Source organism: Microcebus murinus, chromosome 8, assembly GCF_040939455.1.
Source record: "Microcebus murinus isolate Inina chromosome 8, M.murinus_Inina_mat1.0, whole genome shotgun sequence".
In the NCBI taxonomy this organism is placed as follows: domain Eukaryota; kingdom Metazoa; phylum Chordata; class Mammalia; order Primates; family Cheirogaleidae; genus Microcebus; species Microcebus murinus.
In genome coordinates, this window is record NC_134111.1 from 104,943,418 (window position 1) to 104,967,193 (window position 23,776).

The 23,776-nt window shown below is 56.8% G+C and overlaps 1 protein-coding gene across 2 annotated transcripts in view; it reads right to left on the bottom strand.

The window, feature by feature from the left end:
- PER2 (period circadian regulator 2) overlaps positions 1 to 23,497 on the bottom strand; it is a 42,540-nt gene extending 19,043 nt beyond the window's left edge. For both annotated transcript variants that reach the window (XM_012755704.2, XM_076006108.1), the window contains exons 1-9: positions 23,388 to 23,497; positions 12,383 to 12,631; positions 11,552 to 11,614; positions 10,083 to 10,237; positions 6,782 to 6,903; positions 5,565 to 5,766; positions 3,514 to 3,565; positions 2,310 to 2,452; positions 280 to 358 (exon numbers count right to left, since the gene is read on the bottom strand). In XM_012755704.2, coding sequence (XP_012611158.1) covers positions 280 to 358; positions 2,310 to 2,452; positions 3,514 to 3,565; positions 5,565 to 5,766; positions 6,782 to 6,903; positions 10,083 to 10,237; positions 11,552 to 11,614; positions 12,383 to 12,612 — 1,046 coding nt within the window. In that variant the 5' untranslated portion in view covers positions 12,613 to 12,631; positions 23,388 to 23,497. The remainder of the gene's footprint in view (positions 1 to 279; positions 359 to 2,309; positions 2,453 to 3,513; positions 3,566 to 5,564; positions 5,767 to 6,781; positions 6,904 to 10,082; positions 10,238 to 11,551; positions 11,615 to 12,382; positions 12,632 to 23,387) is intronic.
- Positions 23,498 to 23,776: the final 279 nt, after the last annotated feature.

A 23,776-nucleotide genomic window follows, 5' to 3' on the forward strand; every position in this document is an offset into this window, starting at 1 on the left:
ATTTCATTGCCTGTATATACTTAAACATTTTTGTCCATTATCATGTAATTATAAAACCAACATGCACCCTTGGCTTAGCTAAATAGCTTTCATGTTCATACCAAAAACATGAAAATTCCTTGAGCTTTATTTAGCTCTTATTACGTAATTACCAAGATGATGACAAAACACCACATATCTTGCGAAAGAACCCGATGACACGAATAATGAAATACTGACTCCAAGATAAGCAACAGCAGAGAGGCAGTGCAGGGGGAGGGACAGGCCAATGCCACCTACCTTTCATCTATGTCCTGGAACAGACAATTCGGCGTGTGAGTGGTTGTAAAAATTCTCTTTTCAGGAGGAATTCTAGGGGCTGAAAGGACAGAGTATGTCACACGTTTCTGATTGTAAGAAATACATATTTAACGTCATTGTATTAAAACTACCAGAAAACGCCATGTAGATTCAGAGTAATCGGTTCCTAAAGAAAAATTTAAAAAATTAAAACGTGGGCTTTGAACAACACATGGAGGGCAGGTGGACCCTACGCTGGTAACCAGCCGTCTCCACTGCTTTGTGGACTGGTTTTAGTTCAGTCAACTAGGAATCGCACGTTAACAGAACCACATGCGCCACGTAGAGACTTCTCTTAGCAAAATCACGCTGGAAGGCCACCTTCGTGATTTTTAAGACGAAACAAGAACGATCTGAACAAATTATTTTTAGAAAATGAATCACACACTTAGATTCAAAATTCTCAGTAAATTTCATCGTGTTGGAGAAGGTCGCAGATTCTAAGGTGGGCGAAGGTAAATTTGCGTAAAGGAAGTCACATATCCAAAATTTTCCTCAACTACCAAATTCATGGATAAAACATTGAAAATTCCAAAATTTTTCATTCCTGAAGGAGACTGAAAATTTGGGGGAGGAACCTGTTGAGCACTAAGGGCCTTCTCTAAATCCTTACTGGATATTTGGAGGAGAACTTTCCATATTCAGGGACACATCAAACATTTTAAAGAGAGTCACATACTCAAAACATTTCATCACTTTTAAGAAGTGCTTTTATGATTTTTTTTTTTTTTTGCCCAGGCTAGAGTGAGTGCTGTGGCGTCAGCCTAGCTCACAGCAACCTCAATCTCCTGGGCTCAAGTGATCCTCCTGCCTCAGCCTCCCGAGTAGCTGAGACTACAGGCATGCGCCACCATGCCCGGCTAATTTTTTCTATATATATTAGTTGGCCAATTAATTTCTTTCTATTTATAGTAGAGGTGGGGTCTCGCTCTTGCTCAGGTTGGTTTCGAACTCCTGAGCTTAAATGATCCGCCCGCCTCGGCTTCCCAGAGAGCTAGGATTATAGGCGTGAGCCACCGCGCTGGGCCTAAGAAGTGCTTTTTTAACTGCTGAGAGGAGATCACAGCACAGGGAGCACGGGCTGAACCGGAGTCCTGTGGCTAAGCAGTGGCAGGCAGCACCTGCTTTCACAGAATTTTGAAACCACGTGACTCGCTCAGGAGTGCCCACGGTCCCTGGCTGGTGGCTGGTGCCAGGACCGAGGTGCCACAAAGCAGTCCCTTGAGAGGGACTACAAGAAGGATATGATCCAGGTGGCACAGCGCATTGGGTCCTTTGGGTTTCAAAGGAAGCACCCAGATTTAGTTTCGGAGGCTGGGGTACCCCGAGGAGCTAGGGGGCAGGAGAGTCGCAGGCCAGATGAAGGGCTCGGCGACGGGGCTTCTACAGGCGAGATGGGGGGGCAGCGCCAGGAAAGCAGATGGGGAGCACAGACTGGGGGCGGGGGACACTGGGTGTGCAGGCGCTACAGCAGGTCAGCCGCCTGTCTGGAGAAGCCAGCACGTGCCTGGAGGACGGAAGTTCAGGGAGAGGTTAGGATGGGCCAAGGCAGGGAGGGAGGAGTGCCCGGCACTATTTTCTGGGGGGGGGGGGTGAGAGACTGTTTAGGGTGCTGGAGCAGACAGTGGGGTCGCTGCCCTTCAGAGGGGCCCAAGACGCCGAGGCATTGGTCAGGGGGACAAGGATGGGAGGGACGGGGCCCCAGACCTGTCAGGGCTGTTCTCACTTATGGACGAAAGACAAGAGGGAGAAGGGGTCACAGCAATGGTCTGGTCGGGCCGAGACATGCCGGCACCCCGGACCTCCACAGGGAGGGCGGGATGACAAAGGGGGGCTGGGTGTGTCGAGTCCCAGGACCGATGGAGACTCTGCCCAGCGATGGGGGAGAGGCCGAGGCTGGAGAACTGGGGCGGGTCAGCCTCGCAGACCTTAGGTCTGCACCGTGGAGTCGCTGAGGGCGTGGCTGTTACCTTCGTAGCCGGAGTGCACCCTCTCCGCCAGCAGGAGGCAGCAGAGCTGGCTCTCCTCGCCCCGCTGGTCCCGCACCTTGGCCAGGTAAGGCGTCATGCGGAACGGGTGGTAGCGAACCTCATTCTCGTGGTTCTTCCCAACGCTGCAGAGAAGAGCGACACTGAAGGTTTGGAATTGCGACAGAGCCCTCTGTTTGCTGGTAACGTCCTCACGTGGGGACCCAGGCCACGCTGGAGCCAGCAGGCACCTCTGGCCGCCTAAGCAGCTGGGCCCGCCACCTGCTCTCAGTCCTGTCACACTGAATGGGGGTCTTCCCGCCCTTCTCTAGAGCACTCTGCATCTGAGCAGGCTACACGGACAGGAAAGGAATGGCTCTCCCCCCGGGGGGGTCCTAGGTCTCGACTCCCGAGGGCCCCGGGGTCAGCCTGGGAACTGCCGAGACCACAACGGGACACTCACTCAGTCCCTCTGCTTCGGGCCAAGAGCCCGTTGAGAAAGCTGCGGGCCTTCCCCAGAAAAAGTCACGTGCAAACCCGAGGACACACGTGCTTTCCAAGTCCCCGAGGACCTTGGGAAACTTGACTTTCGGGGTGACAGACGGCAAGTGTGGGGTCCTCCGGCCAGCCTTTTCTACGAGCAGGCTAAAGCACCCCACTGTTGGCCAGAGTCTTAGCACCTTTGCACATTTAAAACGTAACTCACTCAAATGTGTTTTCATATAGACTTTTCAGGGACACGCGTGCTGTGACCACATGGAACAGCCTCAGCCCCTGAAGGATGGGGAGCAGACGGGCTCAGGGCCCTTGGCCTCGAGCACAGGGAGGACGGGGGAGCGTGCACGTACCTCCTAACCCCTACGGCAGGTGCTGGGGGTGAAACGCTCGTGCTGTTTTGTTTTCTTTTTTATTTGAGATGGGGTCTTGCTCTGTCTCCCAGGCTGGAGTGTGGGGGTGCGGGCCTAGCTCACCGCAGCCTGGAGCTCCTGGGCTCAAGTGTGTGGGTGTGCGCCACCATGCATGACAGATTTTTTAAGTTTTTGCAGAGATAGGGTCTTGCTATGTTGCCCAGGCTGGTCTCCAACTCCTGGCCTCAAGCGGTCCTCCTGTCTCAGCCTCCCAAAGTGCTGGGGTTACAGGCGTGAGCCGCTGCGAGCGGCCCAATGTGCTGTTTTCTAATTTAGGAAAACTGGGAAATGGGGCTTACCTGACACGGCAAAAGAAAGATTTTTCCTCCATGCACTCTTGAGCAAAAGAATCTAAAAGAAAAAGCCTGAAGTCACTCAACCAATTAAACAACCAAACACAAACGGTGTTCCTTACTGCTCACGCACTAAAGAGAAGCAGCAGAAGGAAAAGTCGAAGTGCAAAGCTGTAAACGCGCCCAGGCAGCAAGCGCGTCCTTTAGGTTAGAAATCATCGCTTTTCTGATGAAGATTAGATACATTTCAAAGTGTGGCGCGCACCAAATTTCACAGTGCTAAAATTTTGCAGGGGGAGTCTTACGTTTTTGCCCTGGTGAGTACTGCCGCTACACGCACGCCAGCACTGGACCCTGGAACTCACACTGCGTGATGTGAGGAATATTTACACGTATTTTGTGACATGCCCTAAACCAGGCGTCCTCAAACTACGGCCTGCAGGCCACATGCGGGTGTTTTTGCCCGCCTGTTTTTTCACTTCAAAATAAGATATGTGCAGTGTGCATAGGAATTTGTTCATAGTTTTTTTTAAAACTATAGTCTGGCTCTCCAACAGTCTGAGGGACAGTGAACTGGCCCCCTGTTTAAAAAGTTTGAGGACCCCTGACCTCAACGTTTCAAGCTACGTATTTTGGGGATATTCAGTTCTAACAGAAACCATTCAGGGCATTTCAAAGCTACCATCAATACCTTGGTAAAATATTAACCTACTTTAAAATTTAAAATGTCTAGTAAAAACATGAAATCAATCGGGCAACCTCATAAAAAATGAGGGAATGGGTCTTTCCATAGTAGTTTAAGAAAACGTGTTAAAAAGAAAATTTTTTTAAAAAAATCTTAGACCTTGATTTTTTTTCATATAAAATTTACTCAAAAGAAATGAAGAAAAATTACTAGTTACAGACAATGATATAAAATTATCATTTTGGAAAGGCCTCTGAGAATTCACCTGGTCCTTCTCTTTTATTCAGACAAAAATTGTTTTTTGTTTGTTTGTTTTTTTGACAGAGTCTCACTCTGGTGCCCAGGCTAGAGTACTGTGGCCTCAGCCTAGCTCACAGCAACCTCAGACTCCTGGGCTCAAGCGATCCTCCTGCCTCAGCCTCCCGAGTAGCTGGGACTACAGGCATGTGCCACCATGCCCGGCTAACTTTTTCTATATATTTTTAGTTGGCCAATTAATTTCTTTCTAATTTTAGTAGAGATGGGGTCTCACTCTTGCTCAGGCTGGTTTTGAACTGACCTTGAGCGATCCGCCTGCCTCAGTCTCCCAGAGTGCTGGGATTACACAGACAAAAGTCTGGTTGGCTCCATGCTGGGGCCAGGGGCCAGGGGCCGAAGCCCTAAGTCCATGCTCCAGCCATTTCCCTCCCACGCAGTGGCCCAGCCCTGACCCAATCGATGCTCACACCCTGCCCTGCAAACTCTGATGGTCTGATGGGACGTCACTTTGGGAGAAAGTAGGCAACCACATCCGAACCCAAGTGCTCCTCTTTCTGAGCCACCGTAACCAAACTGCACACACATGCCCGCTGCCCGCAATAGAGCGTGTGGCTGTCATCCCCTCGGGGGGGGGGGGGGGGGCGTGAGGCCGTATCCTCCCCAGCCCCCACTGCAGACTGAAAGGGCATGGGGAGGTGGGGAGAGGGCCGATGGCTGGGGCACGCACACCTGGGGGAGCCCCCAGCTCAGGGTGGCGAGCCCCCAGGGGGGTACCCCCTAAAGGGAGCCTCCCACGCCCCCCACTGCCCCCAGCCCCTGCACGCTGCGCAGTGAGGCCAAGACCCCAGAGCTTCAGAACAGCTTCGCTTCCACAATGTCTGACATTTCCTGAAATCTTCTGAAACGCTTTTCCCTCTCTGAAATTTACGAAAAGACTTTACCTTCTGCTCTGTATTTATTCTGAAGAGAGGAATGACTGCTGACCTTTCACCTCTGACAGACAGGCTGTGGCGCCTCGCCTGGGGCAGGGCCCAGCCCCCGGCCCCCCACCCCACCCGGCCACAAGTGCCCGCCCACCTGGAGAGGACGCGGAGCCGCCCCGCGCGGGCCTCACCTGCTCTGCCGCACACGCCCCACGCGGGCAGCTTGCAGGGCGTGGTGAAGCTGTGGAACACGCTGACGTCGTGGGGCGCCAGGAACTCCACGAACTTGGCGTCGCTGAAGGCGTCTCTCTTACAGCGAAATATGGACGCGACTTGGTCAGAGACGTACAGGATCTTCCCGGTCACCAGGGACACCGCCACGGCAAACATGTCCTGGGAAGGAAGAGTGTGACTCCAGGGACGGCGGTCCGGCGGGGCTGGCAGGCTGGCCGCCCGGGTGGGGAGCTGGGCTGGGGCTCTGGGCCCTTCCCTGGGTCAGCCCCGGCCAGACCAGCCCGACTTCCCGTTACGTATCTGGGGTCCAGCATGGTATCATCTGAAACACGTCAGGGTTCCTGCGCCAGAAACCCCAGGCGTCCCCACTCCCTGGCAGGTGCCACCTACCCGCTCTCCTGGACACGGTGTCCAGGCTGGAGTGACTGGGAGGTGGGACGGGGAGACCCTGCTCGCCTGGCCTGTCACAGCAACCTCTGCCCGCTCTGCCTCTCCCAGGGCTCTGGGGCTGCCTGGGGAACAGGGGTCTCCGGCCAGGCCCTTCCAACCCACCGCAGGGTCCCTTCCCGCCACTGGCCCTCTGGCCTCAGGGCTGGGGCTGCCTGGGCTTCAGCTGGAGAAAGGAGGATTGGGGAGCACCATTCCCAGGCCAGAATGATCCCAGCTGCACCGTGATCCCAGCACATGTTAGTCCCCAACCGGCCCTTACAACTATTCTCACCATCTGAGAACCTGGGGTGCCGGGTGTGTGTGTGGGGCCCATACCCCCTTCAAGGGGCCCACCTTTATGGGGTACATAAAAACGCACAGATTTTGGAGTCTCAAATCCTAGCTCCCCCTCAGGACCACGAATCCCTGGACACGAGAGCCAACTGTCACCAGGTCTGTCCCCTCTCCCTGAGGACATGACACCTAGATCCCCTCGCTCGGTTACACTGGGCTCGCTCCTGCACCCTTGAGCCGTAGGGTGCAGGTGGCCAGGGACGAAGGACAAGTCTCTCGGAAGAGAGGCAGAAGCCCAGAACACGACTGCTACTTCCAGAATCACCGACTTCACGTTTCTTTTTTTTTTTTTTCTTCATTAAAGGTGTGAACCCCTCTCCTGAATCCCCAGCTCTAGCTGGGAAGCCCCTCGGGCGGAGAACTCGTGCGTGTGAACGGGACACTCGCTCACCATGTTCTTGCCGATGTACTCGGAGGTCACGCGCTCCATGTCCTCCACGGTGCAGGGGGGCACGTCCGGCCCGCAGGGGTGGCTCTCGCTGGACATCAGCAGCTGGTAATATTCCTCATTGGCTGCGGGAGAAACGAGGTTCACGCTGCCGCGTGGCAGGCCCGGGCAGTGAATGAAAACCACCGCTAACTCGCACGCGCCCCCTGGGGCTGTGCTTTCTCAGACGACAAGTGGAACGAAGGTACTACGTTCCCGGGACACGGAGCACGCAGAAATGTGAGGGCAAAGCAAGCTAGCAACTCACAAACAGAAATCTGGATATTTTTCCCCCTGAAAATCAGGTGGACTTTGATTATAGAATGTTTTTTTCTTTTTTTTTTTAAACCTGGAAATCTGTGTTGGGATGATTACAGAATTCTTAAAAATGATAAGTACGTTATGTTAAACAACATGGCCACAGAGTCTGCCTAACCCCCACCTTCCCCAGAAGGGTCTTTAGCTATGGTGCAACATCAGCGTGTCCACGTGGGACCCCAGGTGGCAGCCCCTGCGTCTTGGGGCCCTATAGACACTCCCATGCAGGCAGGCCGGTGGCTTAAAGAAACAGCAGCAAATTCAAATGTCATTGAATCGTTCAGAATAGAAAATGAAGATGAGGGTACTTGATCTGAGTCCTCATGTCAGCCCAGGGCACACGTGGCAGGATTGTGGGGTGCCCAAGCCTGTCTCTGGGTGTCGCAGCTCACAGGCTGCAGCAGCCCCCGCCCTGGAAAGGAGCAAACAAGCCGGCTCCCGGCTGCCACCTGCCCGCAGGGCCCCGCGGGCCACCAGACAGATGGAACCGGAGTGGCATCCAGGGCCCAACCCGGGTTCCCGCCAAGATGTGCTCCCGGCCACGTGGTGGAGAGACCTTCGGACCCACAGCTGTGTCTCATCTGCTTTCGATTTCCCCACCTTCAGAAACTTCAAAAACAGGTACACTTCTCAATACGCTCTCAAATCAAGACACAAACTGCCAGGAAGCACAGAGAATGTGCTTTTGCAGGCTCTGAAGTCGCTGCAGACGCCAAGAAGGAAACACCCTAAACAGATACGATCACTCCAAGTCTACCTTAGCCCGATTAGCTGCAACGATCTCCCCCCTCCAGCTGCTCCTTCCAGAACGGGGTGCCCCCGCAGGCGCCCTCCACGGCGAGGTGCACACCCCCCGGGCTCCAGGTTCCCACCGGGCACCTCCAGGCTGGACCAGTACTGACCAGCCGCAGTGACACTCTGCTCTGACTACAGCGGGCTTAGGGAGGAGCCTGCAGAGAAACTGGGGTGGAAAAGGACACCCAGAAACCCGGCGCCAGCCAGTGCACTGCAGGGCGGCGGCTGTTCCACCCCCGGCTCAAGGGTCCCCAGAGTGCCGATCACCGCTCTCTACCATGAAATCTGCCCAGACATTAAAACATAGGAAGATTGTGTGAAAGGTGGGTTTATACCGCGATCATGCGCGGTGGGCCTGCCCTAAATGCACGCCGTGCCTCGCGGCAGTGACCGATGATAACAGAGTAAAGCTACCTTTATCTCAGCCTTCCAGATTTTTCTCTTTTTATGCATGTTTTCAAAGTGCAGGACCCTCCGGCACTGCAGGGCACTTGTGCAACGCAAGGATAAGGGCGCACGTTTGCAGTGGGGGGGATGCTTGCACATCCACTGCTGGGAGGGGGCAGCTGCTCTGCGGGCCGCCTCCCTCCCCCGCCCCGGCTGACACTGACAGATCCTCACAGCAGACCAGCACGGCTCAGGAGCTGGTGGTTTCCACGGTAAAGAGAAAGGACGCACCTAAGCCCACGGTGCTGCGAGGTCAGGAATGCAGACGTGGGCGCCGCCTCCAAGATTCCTTCCTGCCGTTTCCTCTGCAACACTGGAGGAAACCGAATGCTCCTGAAGCTCGCGGACTGAAGGCAGGGCTTCTCGGACCTCTGTGAGCAACCTCTATAGCTTACCCGTCCTAGAGAACCCCGGCGCAGGGGTCTCGCCCTCAACTCTAGGGACGGGCTGTGGGAAACCGGGCTGTGGGCCCACGAGACGGAGCCGGCCGGTTCCGCAGAAGCGCGTCCTGCCTTTCCTGGAGACAGAGGCGCCTGCAACTCCCTGAGCCCAGGAGACAGGGCACCTCCGGGTGGGAGAGCCAGGCCAGCAGCCGCTGGAGGAGGACGAAATTCTCCTGCGAGATGCTGAAGGGGCTTGGCAGTTTACTGAGCAGTAAAGCACCTGGGCTTGTGAGCCTTAGTATTTCTGGAACGTGCAGTGTTTGTTCATAGATCTCTGCACTGCATCTTCGAAGAGCTCGGCACGTGTCTTCTCACGTAAAAGCCTCAGTCTCATGCGTGGCTGACCGACCAGTTCTATAAGTTCTTTCATATTCTGCCATCTAACGATAAAATCCACATATACACACAGATGGAAGCAGGATCTATTAGTAAAATTTGGAGGCCCCATCACTGCCCGTGTGCGGTGGAAGGTGGCGTTCTACTTGTCTCCTTCTTTCCTGGCTGAAATGACCACCAGGACAGAAACTCACGCATTTCTAGATAAACAAGAGATGAACTTCCCGAGGTCTTGAACCGAGAAGTTCTAAAGTAACGATCCTTTAAGGATAAGATCTGACAAGGCCTTCCCTCGTGTATCTCTTCACATTACATTTTAGAGGCAGGACAAGTCCTCAGCTAAATGCTGAGGGATGTTTTGCTTTAATTCCAAACTGCGCTGCTCACGGCACCAGGCCGCTGCCACAGGCTATGGGCAGTGCGTGGTAACCTCCCTGGACTCGGGGTCACCGTCCCAAACGCCAGCGCTCCTGCCAGAGCCCCGATGATGTTGGACTCCCCTGATCATGACCTGACCCGGCCCTGAGCACAAAAAGTTTATTTTTCCTTTAAATAGAACACTTCCAAAGTGCTGAGGTTCCCAATCAATGGCAGCTGCATCAGATTCTTATCATTTCCTTCTGCTATTTCAGGAATGAGTTTTAGGAAGTCAACACAATCCAAGCTGTAGTTTGGGGCCATTTGAAACTAATTTCTTGCTTTTTTTTTTTTTTTTTTTGAAAGCAAGCAATGAAAACAAGGTTTATTGAGGAGAGAAAGACAGGATTGTGGGGCAAAAGCAAGACACAGGTGTACAGAGCATGATGCATACGCCACGGATGACAGCCAGACCCACTGTCGCAGCAAAGCAAGAGCAAAAGGAAGGGCGCAAAGAAACCCTAGCACTAATCTCTGCCGCTTTGGAGCGACGTGCGGGGCAGACGCACCTCTCACTTGCTTCACGCTGCTGAGGGCGTACTTCAGGGTGGCCAGCGTGCTGGCCTTCCCCGGGGCCCTCTTGTCCGCGGGGAGGTGGCCCTTCAGCTCCTTCAGCGTCTGTATCAGCTCCCTGTGCGCGTCTGCTTTGGCAGGCTGGTCGCTGCTGCGGATTCAAGGAAGAACCGATGACATGTTAGCGTCCCGTTTTCTCCGCCTGGGGGCTCACCGGACGCCTTGGTCTGGGTGGCTCCCTGCGGGGCTCTGCGGAGCGTCTGGCCGCGAACCAGGCCCGCCACCGCAGGTAAGCGGCACCGTCACCCGTGTGGCGAGCAGGAGAGTCTGCAGACATCGCCACATGCCCCCACCAGGACACAAGCTGTCCCCCGTTAAGCATCACGGCTCTAGCCCCAGCGAACGCAGGAGAAGTCCCTCCACCCGGGCTCTTCTCCCCCGAGGGGGAGCCGCTGGTGGGCCCGTGGCCTGGCGGAGCAGACCGTGCCCCTGGGTTGCGCCTTCCTTCCCTGTCCCCTGTCCCGGGCAGAACAGGCCTGGGTGAGGGGACTACAGACGACAGCAAGTGACTTCCGGGGACATAAATGCGAACCGCGAGCACAGCGGAGAGGAATGGGGGCTTCTGAGAAGGGTCCTCACGTGCAAGGACACAGGGACGGCAGGCAGGCAGGACAGCAGGGCACTGGCCGGGGGACATGGGCCCTCGGAGCAAAGGGCTCGGGAGGAAGGACGGGGATCTGGTGTCTGCGGTGATGGCAAAGCGCGCACGGGCTCGAGACGAGGAGCTGGACTTTGCTCCGGAGGTGACAGGAAAATGTGGACATGAGGATAAACTTGTTACAAATACCCCCAAAAGGGTGAGGAATATGCCAGATGAACATGCCCGAGACTCAGGCGAGGTTTGCATAGAGTAGGGCTGGGAGGAGCGTCCCCGGCTCTGGCGCAACACTGGGGGCTCTGGACAGCCGCGGGGACATGTCAGAGTCTGAGAGGCCGGGGTGCAGCCAGGTCACAGCGACAGGGCCATGCAGGCTGAAACAAAGTCACGGCCAGGCGTGGTGGCTCACGCCTGTCATCCTAGCACTCTGGGAGGCCGAGGCAGGAGGATCACTCAAGGTCAGGAGTTTGAGACCAGCCTGAGCAAGAGTGAGACCCTGTCTCTACGAAAAATAGAAAAAATATGTGGACAACTAAAAATATATATAGACAAATTAGCCAGGCATGGTGGTGCATGCCTGTAGTCCCAGCTACTCGGGAGGCTGAGGCAGGAGGATCACTTGAGCCCAGGAGTTTGAGGTTGCTGTGAGCTAGGCTGATGCCACGGCACTCACTCTAGCCTGAGCAACAGAGTGAGACTCTGTCTCGGAAAAATAAAAAAATAAAAATAAAAGAAGTCACATTACTCCCAAGGAACTAACCTCCAGTAAAAGGTCTCTGATGACACTAAAGGACTCACTGGCCTTACCTGCAGCCACTTGTGGACGGGTTGTGTTCAGACTTGGCCATCATCAGGCTGAAGGCATCTGGACTGCAAGAACAAGGAATAAAAGCAAAATTTAGGCACCTGTATGCCCCATCCACTTCCTCCCCCAACCCCACCAGTGATAACAGGCTCGGTAACACCACAGCAAGATAATTTAAAAAAAAATACAAGGGTAAGATAAAAATGGAACATAAAACCTTCAGACAACAGAAAAACTAAGTATTGGGAGATGGAAACACAAGACAAAAGGAGCACGTTCATTTTCTATAAACCACCCTACCTAAATTTTAGTTATCCTGCGTTAATAAGATTTTCAAAAATTTTGAACAATCTGGTGATCCCAATTTAAAGAATGCGAAAGCAGCCAGGTGCGGTGGCTCACGCCTGTAATCCTAGCACTCTGGGAGGCCGAGGAAGGAGGATCGCTCAAGGTCAGGAGTTTGAGACCAGCTTGAGCAAGAGCGAGACCCTATCTCTTGTTTCTAGAAAGAAACGAGCTGGATGACTAAAAACATATAGAAAAAATTAGCCGGGCATGGTGGCACGTGCCTGTAGTCCCAGCCACCCGGGAGGCTGAGGCAGGAGGATCCCTTGAGCTCAGGAGTTTGAGGTTGCTGTGAGCTAGGCTGACGCCACGGCACTCTAGCCCGGGCAAAGAGTGAGACTCTGTCTCAAAAAAATAAATAAATAAAATAAAATAAAATAAAATAAAATAAAATAAAGATTGCGAAAGCAATCGAATCACAAGGGAAGCGAGATGCACTGAGGAACCAAGCGCCTGTGCAGCTTCAGCCCGGCCGGGCGGGCACCCACCTCTGGTGGGCGGCCGGCGGCTCCACCAGCATGCCCTGCTCCTTGCCGCTGTCGCCACAGTCGCTGCCCCGGGAGTCCCGCCCCGTGGAGCAGTTCTCGCTGGTCTCGTTTCCGCTGGAGCCGCTGCTCATGTCCACGTCGTCCTGGAGCGGGGCCCGGCCGGGCTGGGGCTCTGGGGGCCCCCTGGTGGGGTCTGAGGGTCTGGAGGGGAACTCCGCGTACCCGTTCATGTCGGGCTCTGGGTGCAACCTGCCAACCAGAGCAATATTGTGAAGCATTAAAAAGAGCACACAGGTGGTCGAGGAGCCATGGAACGGAGCAGCTGCTTGAACCTTTCTACACGTTTTGCTAGACGAACCGCAGTCGTCGGGATCAATCACACGCCTATCACTTCGCCATGTCCCTTGTGGTCTTATTTACTGAGCCCCCACCTGTCGCCAATGAGGAAGACAGTTGAATTAGGCGGCTGAGGGGCGAGGGCCTCGTCAGCAGGGGGACAGAAGCGCCGACGAGGACCCCGGCACGCGGGAGCTCTGGGGAAACACAGTCCCACTGAGAGGCTGGCAGGGCCCGCAGCCTGCATTTTGCACGTGTCCCAGGTGACATGGGAGCGGTGGGCGTCAGAAATCTTGGCCATCACAGCTCGGTACCAGTTACAGGAGAAGCCGAGGACGGTGGGCGACTTCGGGGGCGATGAGGCTTGTGAGTGCAGAGGACAGAGCAGGCTCAGCAGGTGCAGGCACCCCACCCCGGCAGCTCAGGGTCCCAGACACTGCAGGTGTGTGCGGGTGGGGGTGGGAATGGCCAGGAGCCCCTGAAGCACCCTGAGCACCAGCCCCTGGAGCTCAGTTTGCATGGGGACAGGCCCCCACTTTGGCGCCAGACAGAAACTTCACCTTTGGGGCTGCAGAGGGGGGTGGAAAGGGACTGGAAGTAGAGACAGACCAGCCTCAGGTGGCCACAGTAATCCCAGAAGACAAACAGGGGGGTCAGCGACGACTGTGAATACGGAGGGGGTCTGACTGACTAGTGGGGTTGGGCACCAGCCCAAGTATGGGGACAGTTCAATGTCATCAGAAGAAAGGAGGACCCAGGATGGGTTTCTAGTGGGGCCGGGCAGGAAGTGTGTGGCGGCTGCACTGCATGGCAGGGCATGGTCACGCTTAACCCAGCAAAGCCGGGGTGCACTGGGGCTGGGGGAGGCTGCTCGCCCCGGCCTGGAGAGGCAGGAGCACGGAGCTGGGGGACCCAACCCTGATGACCCGAGGCCTCGCTCCTCCCGACCCCGTCTGGCCTCCAACCTGCCAAACTCAACGGGAAGCCAGAGGGCGAAGGGACCTGCTGACTTGGGCTTGGTGGCTGGGTGGCAGCGGTCCCTTCTCCAAGGGGTTGTTCCCAGAAGGCAGAATGTCCCTCACAGCCTCCATGTGCTCAGGGAAGCAGACAGACGCCTGCAGGGTGGGCCGGGAGGTGCTGAGCGAGGGCTCTGGCTGACGCTGACGACCGGGGACAGACACACAGCCTCTGTGACTCCCACGCCCACTGTCCACGTGGTGTGCAGGACGCGGGTCTGCGGATGAGCCGGCACGGGCAGGTGACTCACTCCAGGCCACTCAGCGGCTGGTGACGGGGCTGGATTCCAGGCTACCTGCCTCTGAAGGGCCCCACCCCACCCCAGGACAGCGCAGGCAGGGTCTCCGGCCACCTGCCCCGCACTCTCCGGGCGCTGACTCTGGCCCAGCGTGGCGATGCCGCTGCTGCACTGCATCTGCTCAGCCCCTCCCAGGGCAGAACGGGGGCAGGGAAGGGCTTCTGGATTCTGCCCCCCAAGTCTCTGCGAAAACGCTTGCCCTCAAGTTCCCACCGCACTCTGGGAAAGCACCCCCTCCGGGCACCTCCTTCTCGCTGGAACGCAGGTGAAATGACCCAGCACCACAAGACTGGTGGGGGAGGGGCATCGCCGTCAGCCACCCTGGAGTCCGGCTCTCCTAAGAAGTGGCCCCTCGCCGCAGACCCCTGCCACCCTGGCCACGCAAGGAGACGGCGTCCCGTGGGATGGACGCCGAGGCTCTCCTGGACACTTGTTCCCACCGAACACCCCGAGGCCCCGTCTCCAACAAGGTGGCTCTGGGAAAGGGGCCAAGGCCACGCAGGAAACGCCATGCGGCCATACAAGCAAGGAACCAGCTGCTGACTCCTGGATCACTGAGCTCCAATGTGACCCTTCACCCCCGTCCCCAGGTCTAGCCCGTGCTGAGGGCGCCACCCCAGGGCGTCCAGGTGAGAGACGGACCCAGGCAGAGTCTGGCCACATTCCCATCTGAAAAACAGTAGGGCCGGTAAGGCCTTGTCATGCTCACAGATTAACACTCGGAAAAGCCAACGCGGGGCTTTAGAAAAGACACATGGCAAAGACAAGTGAACGCTGTAAGGCTGGTGGCGGGCCCCCTGCCCTCCTTAGAGAAAACAAGAGAACAGGCTCGCTGACCAGACCCACCAAAAACAACTGCCAGGCACCACCAGCCCCTCCTCCTGGAATCTGCAGCTACCACCAGCCCCTCCCGTTTCTCAAGAATGGACAAAGACCACAGTGGAAAATCCCCATCTCCTCCCTCCAAAAGTCCCTAGCCAGGCCCCAATGGTTTAAAAGACCTCACCCCCTTCAAACATGCAACTTCTCGCCCCCCCCCCCACCCCGGGACCCAAGAACCTCGTCCGGGAGCGCATAATAAAGCCATGTTGTTTGGCCCCACTCCTTTTCTCTCTCTGTCTTGTTTCTTTCGCCACCGGAAAACTTTACAAACACAGCCCTCCCCGCATGGAGGGAACAAGCAGATGTAGGGCAGCACCTGCTTTTCTTTGGGAGTGAAAATTCAAGGGAAGGTGGATTCAATGAATCAAGTAATGAAGAATGAGATAAAGCCACGGACTGAGATGGAAATGCCACATTAGGACAGAAAATTAGAAAGGACAACGTTCAGAGTGAATAAGGAAGAAAATGGGATCAGTGAATGCGAGACACATGAGAAACTTGTAGAATGAGAAGGGAAAGAACCAATATTACATGCAGGAAGAGGAGAGAGATGTAAAAAGCTGAGTTTAAAAAAAAAATTTTTTTTTTGAGACAGAGTCTCACTATGTTGCCCAGGCTAGGGTGCAGTGGTGTGATCAGAGCTCACAGCAACCTCAAACTCCTGGGCTTAAGGGGACCTCCTGCCTTGACCTCCCGAGTAGCTGGGACTACAGGCATGCGCCACCACGCCTGGCTAAATTTTTCTATATCCCTGAAAACTCACTGTGGTAAAAAAAAAAAAAATAAAAAAAATAAATTTTTCTATATATTTTTAGTTGACCAGCTAATTTCTTTCTTTTCTTTTAGTAGAGATGGGGTCTCACTCTTGCTCAGGCTGGTCTCGAACTCATGAGCTCAAACAATCCGCCCGCCTCGGCCTCCCAGAGTGCTGGGATTACAGGCGTGAGCCGCCGCGCCTGGCCCAAAGCTGAGTTTTTACCTGCAGATAACCGCTCTTTCTGAAAAAAGACACCAGAGCAATGAAACAGACCATAATGAGAGATACATGTGAAGAAAACCATCCTGAGCTGAAGGCAGGTGTGAATGTGCCAGAGGACAAGAGTCCAGTGTCTCAGGACACGCTGGTGAAGAGCTGCATTCTCAAGGATGAAGAAAATCCTAGCGACATCCAAAGAGGAAAGACAAACAGGCTGCCTAGAAAGTATGGAAAATCATACTGGTCTTGGGCATCTCCTGTACAGTACTAAATTTCTAGAAGATGGTGTCTACCCATAGCTTTGAGAGGAAACAGTTACGGTCAAAGGGAAGAAATATCGACTAGAGGATACTTGCTTACTATGGGTTAGATGGCTGGATGGATCAATACCCTGAGTTACAAACCCTAAAATGCCACTGTTACTCCAATTAAAGTCAGGAACAAAATCAGCAAGGCTGCTCTTCCAGTCTTTTTAAACATTTTATGGAAGTTCTAGCTAATTCGATGAAAGACGAAAGGTAACTTTGGGAAGAGAGAGACCAAACACAAAGACTGTGATGAAGAGAAATACCAAAGTTCTCTGAACTTGTGGAAAGACTCTCGGCCTTATCAGCACAGGGAAAATGCAAAGGGCAGGGCAACTTTGCCCGTCGGGTTACCAAAGATCACCAGGCTGATTGCACCCAGTGCCGCAGAGGCAGGCGGGGCGGGCTCCTGTGCACGGCGCCATAACATTAAGTCTTTCTGGAGGGAAATCTGGGTGCCCAGCAACATCTCCGATCTGCACGCTCATGCTCACCCCACTTTTAGGAATCCACCGCATGGACATGCTCGTGGGTGTGCACAGAGATGTGTGAGCAGAGCGTGCAGAGTAAGAAAAGCCTGGAAAGCACCACCGGCAGGAGGCTAACTGCACCCTACCCGGGGCACCCTGGCCAGGCCCACCAGGCCCAGCTCCTGCCTGCACCAGGCCCGCAAGGTCAGCATGGTGGCGAGAGTGACCCTGGTGGAAGGAAGGTCAGCTCACGCCGCCGGTGCTCGGACCCTTGCTCTGACTCCAGGGCCTGCGGGCTCTGCAAGGTCCAGCCCCTGCTACCTCCTGTGCCCTGCCCACCCCTTGGCCCCAGCCCCGTGCTCTGACCTCAGGGACTTTGCACTTGCTGCTCCCGGAGCCCACAGCGCTCTCGTGCAGATGCCCAAGCAGCCCACTGCCTGCCCCGCTCCCTCGCACCCACGTGTTGGGCGGTTTACCGTGTGCCCTCTTCGGAACGTAAGCTCCACGAGGGCAGGGCCTCGAAGTGCCCGCTGCTGGGGAGGGCCCGGCACACACTGTCAAAGGCACAAAGCCTGGGACACCTGCGCCGTGGAATACCAGGCGCCCGCTAAACGGAGGGCGAGCAGGCTGGCTGACGGGGGAGACGCTCAGACTGTTGGGGATGAGCAAGTCGCAGAACGATCAACAGCAATGATAAAAAGGACAAGTGGCGCTTACACAGGGCTTGCCTCGCGCCAGCAGTTTCCTGCCGGTCAGCCTGCTCCTGCTGCGCGCAGCTCTGAGGGCCCGCGTGAGGGCGGGCTAGGGAACAGCCACCTTCCTGGCCCCCGGGGAGCTGGACTCTAGGGGAAAGCAGACAAGCAACGCGGAACTAGAGCGCACGGCACATGATGACCAGCGCTAGGCAGAAGACACAGAGCAGGTGACAAGGGAGTGGGCGTGGGAGGGGCTGGGCGTGAGGTTTTAGGGACGGCGGCCAGGGGAGGCCCACCTGTGGGTGGCATTTGACAAGGACCTTGCACACGGGCCCTCACGTGTGCTTGCTGAGTCCTCCGCCTCACCTCTCCCAGGCCCGAGGACACTCGCTTCTCCCAGCCACTGCCGGGCACCTGCCCCAGTGGCTCCTCCTGCCCTCTCACCTGAGGCCACCCAGAGCACCTGGCTCCGCTGCCTCGTGAGGACGTGGATGGCGTGCCACGCTACGGCGTGGGCCTCACTGCCACAGGGCCTGGTGAGGGACCTGGACACGAGGGAGAGCTCGCTCCTCGGGGTGACTTTTGACCGCAGGGGACTGGAGATGGGAAGGAGCTGGCAGAAAACCCCTCCCCGTCCTCCTGGCCCGGGCTGTTCTGAGGCTGCCCGCCTTCCTTCCGCCCCCACCCGCCCTTCCTTTGCTCCGGACGCCTTTCTGACGAGGCCAGGGGCTGAGCGGCCAGCTGAGTGTCTTCGTGGGGCAGGTGCCACCTCGGCAGGTGCAGCTCGCGTGTTGTCTCCACGCTCCCTCCCTTCCCCTTTCCTTCCCTCTCCCAGGAGGGCGCCTGCCCCAGACTGTGCTCTCAGGACAACCTGAACTCAGACCTGAAGACAGCGGGACCGTGGGCTGCTGGAGGGAGAGGGTTCGAGCCAGGCCAGGCGGACAGCAAGCGCAAAGACCCCGAGGCAGGCGAGCGTCTGTCCGCCCTACCCGAGGAAGACGAGGAAGACGCACGAGGCTGGAGCAGAGCGGGTGAGGGACGCGATGTCAGAGCAGTAGCAGGGCCACACCACCGTGTGCCTTGCAGGGGCAGAGTCAGAACTCGGGCTTTATTCTGAATGACGTGGGGAACTGCTGGAATGTTCTGTGTAACAAGATCTGACTTGGGCTTTAATGGGATTGCAGGGTGGGGACAAGGTGGAGACAAGGAGACCTCTTAGGGGGCTCCTGCTGTGGTTTGGTGGAGCCGCCAAGGGGCCGTCCAGGGTGCGGAGGGCATTCTCTCCCTCCAGGCCTCCCCCATGCCTTCCCCAGACAGCAGCTGCCCCTCCTGCTGTGCGTGGGTTATTAAGGCGATCAGCAGCAGCAGCAGTGGAGTGGTGAAGGAACAGGCCCTGGAAAGCCAGGGTTTTGGTTCGGAGCCACCACTTCCTGCTCGTGTGCTCTTGGACAAGTTCCTTAACCTCTCTGTGCCTTGTGTCCTCATCTATAAGGTGGGGAGAACAATAATTCTTGCCTCCTATTGGTTTTTTTTTTTTTTTAATGAGACAGAGTCTCACTCTGTTGCCCGGGCTAGAGTGCCGTGGTGTCAGCCTAGCTCACAGCAACCTCAAACTCCTGGGCTCAAGCGATCCTCCCGCCTCGGCCTCCCAGGTAGCTGGGACTAGAAGCATGCACCACCATACCCAGCTAATTTTATATATATATATATATATTTTTTTTTTAGTTGGCCAATTAATTTCTTTCTATTTTTAGTACAGACGGGGTCTCACTCTTGCTCAGGCTGGTTTCAAACCCCTGACCTGAGTGATCTGCCCGCCTCGGCCTCCCAGAGTGCTAGGATTATAGGCGTGAGCCACTGCCCGGCCTCCTATTGGGTTTTAGAGGATCAAATGACACAACCTGTACAAAGTATCTGGAATGCAATTTTAGCTTTTATTATCACAGGAAAACAGAGAGGAGTAACAAAAGTAATTAAAAGAGATTTCCCAGGGCGCTATCTCTGACTTGTATTTAAAGGACTAAGCGCCAGCACCATGCCGAGCACAGGCAACAAAGACCACGCTGGAGGAACAACACACTTGAACGAGGCCCTGTGCCGAGTGTGCCCTGGAGGCACCCACAGTTCCATCCTGGGGAGCCCGGTTGAATACCATTCGTCTGTGTTACGTGATTGCCTTAGGTGGAAATATTAATATGAATATTTTTGCAGAGGGTCAGGCAAACTTGGCAGAAGTGTGAAACAACACGCAAAGTCAAATCATCAGAAACGTCATCCTTCTAGAAAACGTGTCTCCGGGCACCAGCGACTCCAATGCACCAGCCTCTTTTTGCCGAGCTGGCGAAACCGACGTGCCATCAAAGCAGACTTTGCCTCCTCCTTCCAAAAGCGTTTGCCGGGCCAGCACTGCCAGGGCCCTGGGGAGCTCCGGGGAAACCTGTGTCTGCCCCAAGGGGGGCTGGGGGTGTGCTCCTGAGAGGAGGGGACCAGGGCACAGGAGGAAATGACGGCCTGGTTGGAAGGGACTGCGGGAAGCCGGGGGAGCCTGGCTGCCCCCGCTCTGCCCCGGGACAGTCAGACCGAAGGAAAGGCATGGAGCTCGGACCCTGACCGGGTCACTTGGCCGTGTCTTTGGTAGGGAAAGTCTGATCTCGACCAGACAGAGGGACATTCAGAAGGCGCGGTCCACGATGAGATCATGGAGTCTGGGATGGGGCCAGGAGCCCGAGTGCTTGAAACGGGCTGACGGGTTCTCGGGGGCTCCTTACGCCACCCTCTCTGCTTTCGGAGGTGTTCATACTTTCCACAAGGAATGGGGAAAGAAAACTGGGACGCACAGCCTGGGCCCTGGTTCCAGCCTCCTCCGCCACCGCCAGGACCGGTGGAGCCTTCTCTCGCTCTGTGCCCTCGCCGCTAAGGCAGAAATACCTTGTTTCCCTGCGGAAGCCAGACGCCAGCATGTGGCTGGACCACTTAGGGTGGTCGTTTTGTGAAACAGATGCACGGGCGCGAGCATGGAGCAGTCCCGCGCCGTGAGGTCACAGGCTGCTGTGTGTCCACGCGCCGCGCACGCCATGTGCAGCACCGGGCCAGCGCCCGACAGGAGGCAGGACGCCCCGGCCCCCACAGGCTCCCCAGGGCCCCTCCCAGCCACTGCCCCACTGCCCACGCCCAGGTCCCCCTCAGCCTGGCTTCTCTCAGCCTGGTTAATCCTGCCTGTTCTCCAACTTTACGTAACAGGGACCATAAAACCTGTCGTCAGTCTCTGCGAGCCTGGCGGTGTTTTACAGCCCCAAACGTTATGGCATGTTTCCTACTTCCTGGTATGAGCCTACTCCCCGAGGCCAGCCTGCTGCAATCCTGAGAAAATGTTTGTCCTGCTAAATAAACAGTCGCGCTCTCTCCATGGCAACAGTTGGGTAACTGAGGAAAATGTGACCGCAGCCTTCCAAATATGGAGGGGAGGGAGGCTCGGGGGAGAGGCGTTGTCTCGGCCTCACTAGGAAACCTCCAAACACTCTCAACTCAGCCTTTTAAATTAATCCTTGAATATGTAGAAGCGTCAGATTTTAAAACAGTAACAGATGGGAAAGTGACAGCTTCCTGACTTCAGTGCACAGGGACGAGGCTACCGGACCTAGGAGGCTGAGAGGCATCTGCTCCCCACGTACCTGAGCTGTTCTTATTCCACCCGGCTCCTTAAAGAGATTTCTGTCTGCCACCCTCAGGAGGCCACACGGGCTCCGCACGGCAGCCCACTCTGCCTTGGGAACCGCCAGCCTCTGAAAACCAAAGGGCCTGCCCTGCCTGCGTTCACTGCTGTCCCTTTACTGCCGCTGACCTGCTTGGGAAGACAGCGCCAGGCTTGTTATAAGCGTGTACACGACGGGCGCAGAAGGAGTTAAAAGGCGCCCGAGTCCACAGAGCACAGGCTCAGGGCAGGGCCCGCCGAGGCCCCGTCTGCACCTTCTGCACACCCCCCCCCCCCCGGGGTTCCACAGGTGGGCCAGCTGTCCACAGGGCGGGGCACAGGGTGGGCACAGCTGCAGCGTGTGCGTCTCTAGTCAGTCCTGCCAAGCACGGCAGTTTTCAAAAGGTAAAAGCAACACCCACAGTGCCAGTCCTCCTTCTGACCAAATGCTGAGTGGTCCCGCCAGCTGGCCAATGACCTCACGGAGCCTGTGGTTTGCCGAGTCCCGGCGAAGTCACATCACCACTTAAAAACAGAGGCGTGCCCACCAGTGTTTCCCAGGGCGCGAGCAGCAGCGCAGTCGGGCGGCAGCTTTCCTGTTTCCTTCCAAGCACAGCAGACGTGCCTCCCAGGGTTACGTTACGTGACCCCAAGGCAAGAGCACGCCAGAAACCTCATCTCCCGCCTAGGTGCCTGGGAAAATCATCGCTACGGTAAAAGGAACCTGGGAACTGAAGCAGACCTCCCAGAGCTCCTCTACGTAGCCTCAGTTTCTCTCTGCAGGAAACTGAGGCCCAGAGCAGGACCCGAGTCACCCAGCAGTGGCCAGCTGCCTGCCGAGGGGCTCCCCCTTCCTGCCCGGAGCTCCACAGCAAGCTGGGGCTGTGCTAGTTCTGTACCCATGAATCACGCCACGGTGACAGTGAAATAACTGCGAACACCCACGGTACCATCCCTACGCTGGCATATCACGCAGCTTCCACTTTACAAAAAAAGGAGCCCCTTTATTCATTATTCTCAAATGCCTGGCAAAAAACTGAATTTCCAATTCAAGCCTTCAGGTAGAGTCCCGGCCTCTTCCCAGTCAAACCCGGCTTGGGACCAGAAATCGCAGGTAGGGGCGGAGGGTGGGCATCTCCCCTTTGAAGCCAGAGAGGCCAGTGGCCTGCTGTGCCACATACAGGAGGTGACAGGTGTACAGAGACGGCTTCTGCCATAGTGCTGGGATTCTTAACACCTGGCGGACCCGAGGCCCCCTCCCCAAGTTCCCGCCCACTCAGGATCCAGCACCCAATTTGACCGAACCTCTCAAGTTCATTCTGACCCAGGGTGACAGAAAGGCCCTGCAGACACCCCGGGCCTGGGCCTGCCGCGGTGTGTGCCCAGCCTGTACACTGGGGCCCCAGTTTCCTTATCTGTCAAGCCAAGGGGTTACCCTGGATGATTTCCAGGGTGCCTTCTGGCTCCGCTGTTCTGCGCGTATGAATCAGCTCTCCAAACTGGCTCCTCCTGTGTAGGTTGCAGAAACCTTGGCAACCCACTTGTCATCCCTTACCCGGCCTTCCTGGAGGGGGAAGCAGGCCGCCACCCACTCCCAAGTTCACATCCAGAATTTGGCAGCCAAGGGACACCCCAGAAGGATGGTGTGGATTGCTCCACCAAAAAGTGGACACCGTCCCTCCTTTTATCCACCCTGGCGAGAGGGAACAAACACAGGTTGGTCCAGGGTGAATTTCGAGGCCCGGCTAGGCACAGGGGCTTTCTTGTCTCTGCTCACCCATCCCGGGGGCCATGGGTGTCCAGAAAAGCTACCGCAGCGCCTATCCCTGCCCCTGCCCCTGCCTGAGACTTGGCGCCCTGGCCTCAGGGCAGGAATTCAGGTCTCCAACGGGCCTTGGGTGTCCCTTGGGTGTCCCAGGGACAGCTGCGCTGACCCTCTGCTCCCCTGGCCTTCCCCATGAGGGGGAGGGGAGGAGGGATCCTAAAAGAAAACCGTTTAAAGCCCGCTGCGGTAGCCACTCAGCAGCTCCGAGGCCTCACGCCAGCTGCCTAACCTCTACGGACCTCAGTTTCTCGGTCTGCAAAATGGGGATGCTGATCTGAGCGCGGTTCCCGGGAGCGACACGGCGCCGGCGAGGGCGCGCCGCCGCCACAGCCCGTCCCATTCTGAGCAAGACCGAGGGCCCCCCGCCGCGCCCCACCCGCCCAGGCCGCTTCCCGCCGGCGTCCGCCGGCCCGCGAAACTCCGGGGTGCGCCCGGCCCGGCCGCTCGGGGCGGCGATTACGTAAGCCGCGGGCCCGGGCCGCGCCGCCGCCCGGCGCGCCGCGCACTCACCGCCCAGCCGCGTCCCGGTCCGCCGGCCGCGCGTCCCTCCGTCCGCCGCCGAGCGCCCGCTCTGCCCTCGCCGCCGCCGAGCCGCGCGCAGCCCCCGCTCCGCCGCCCGCCGCTGTCACATAGTGGAAAACGTGACCGCGCGCGCCGCCCCGCCCCCGCGCCGCCATTGGCCGGCGCGCCGCCTCATCTGCATGCGGGGCGGGCCGGGCCTGCGAGCGCCGCGCGCCCATTGGCGGTGGCACCCGTCGCTCTCTTTACATAAGACGCACATGGAACTCCATGTTCCCCGCGCCGGTTCCTCAATGAAGCCGCGGCGTACTCGTGCCCCCCCCCCGGCCGCCCCAGTGGTCTCTCCCACTTCCGGCGTCGGCGCCTTCCATTCAAGACCG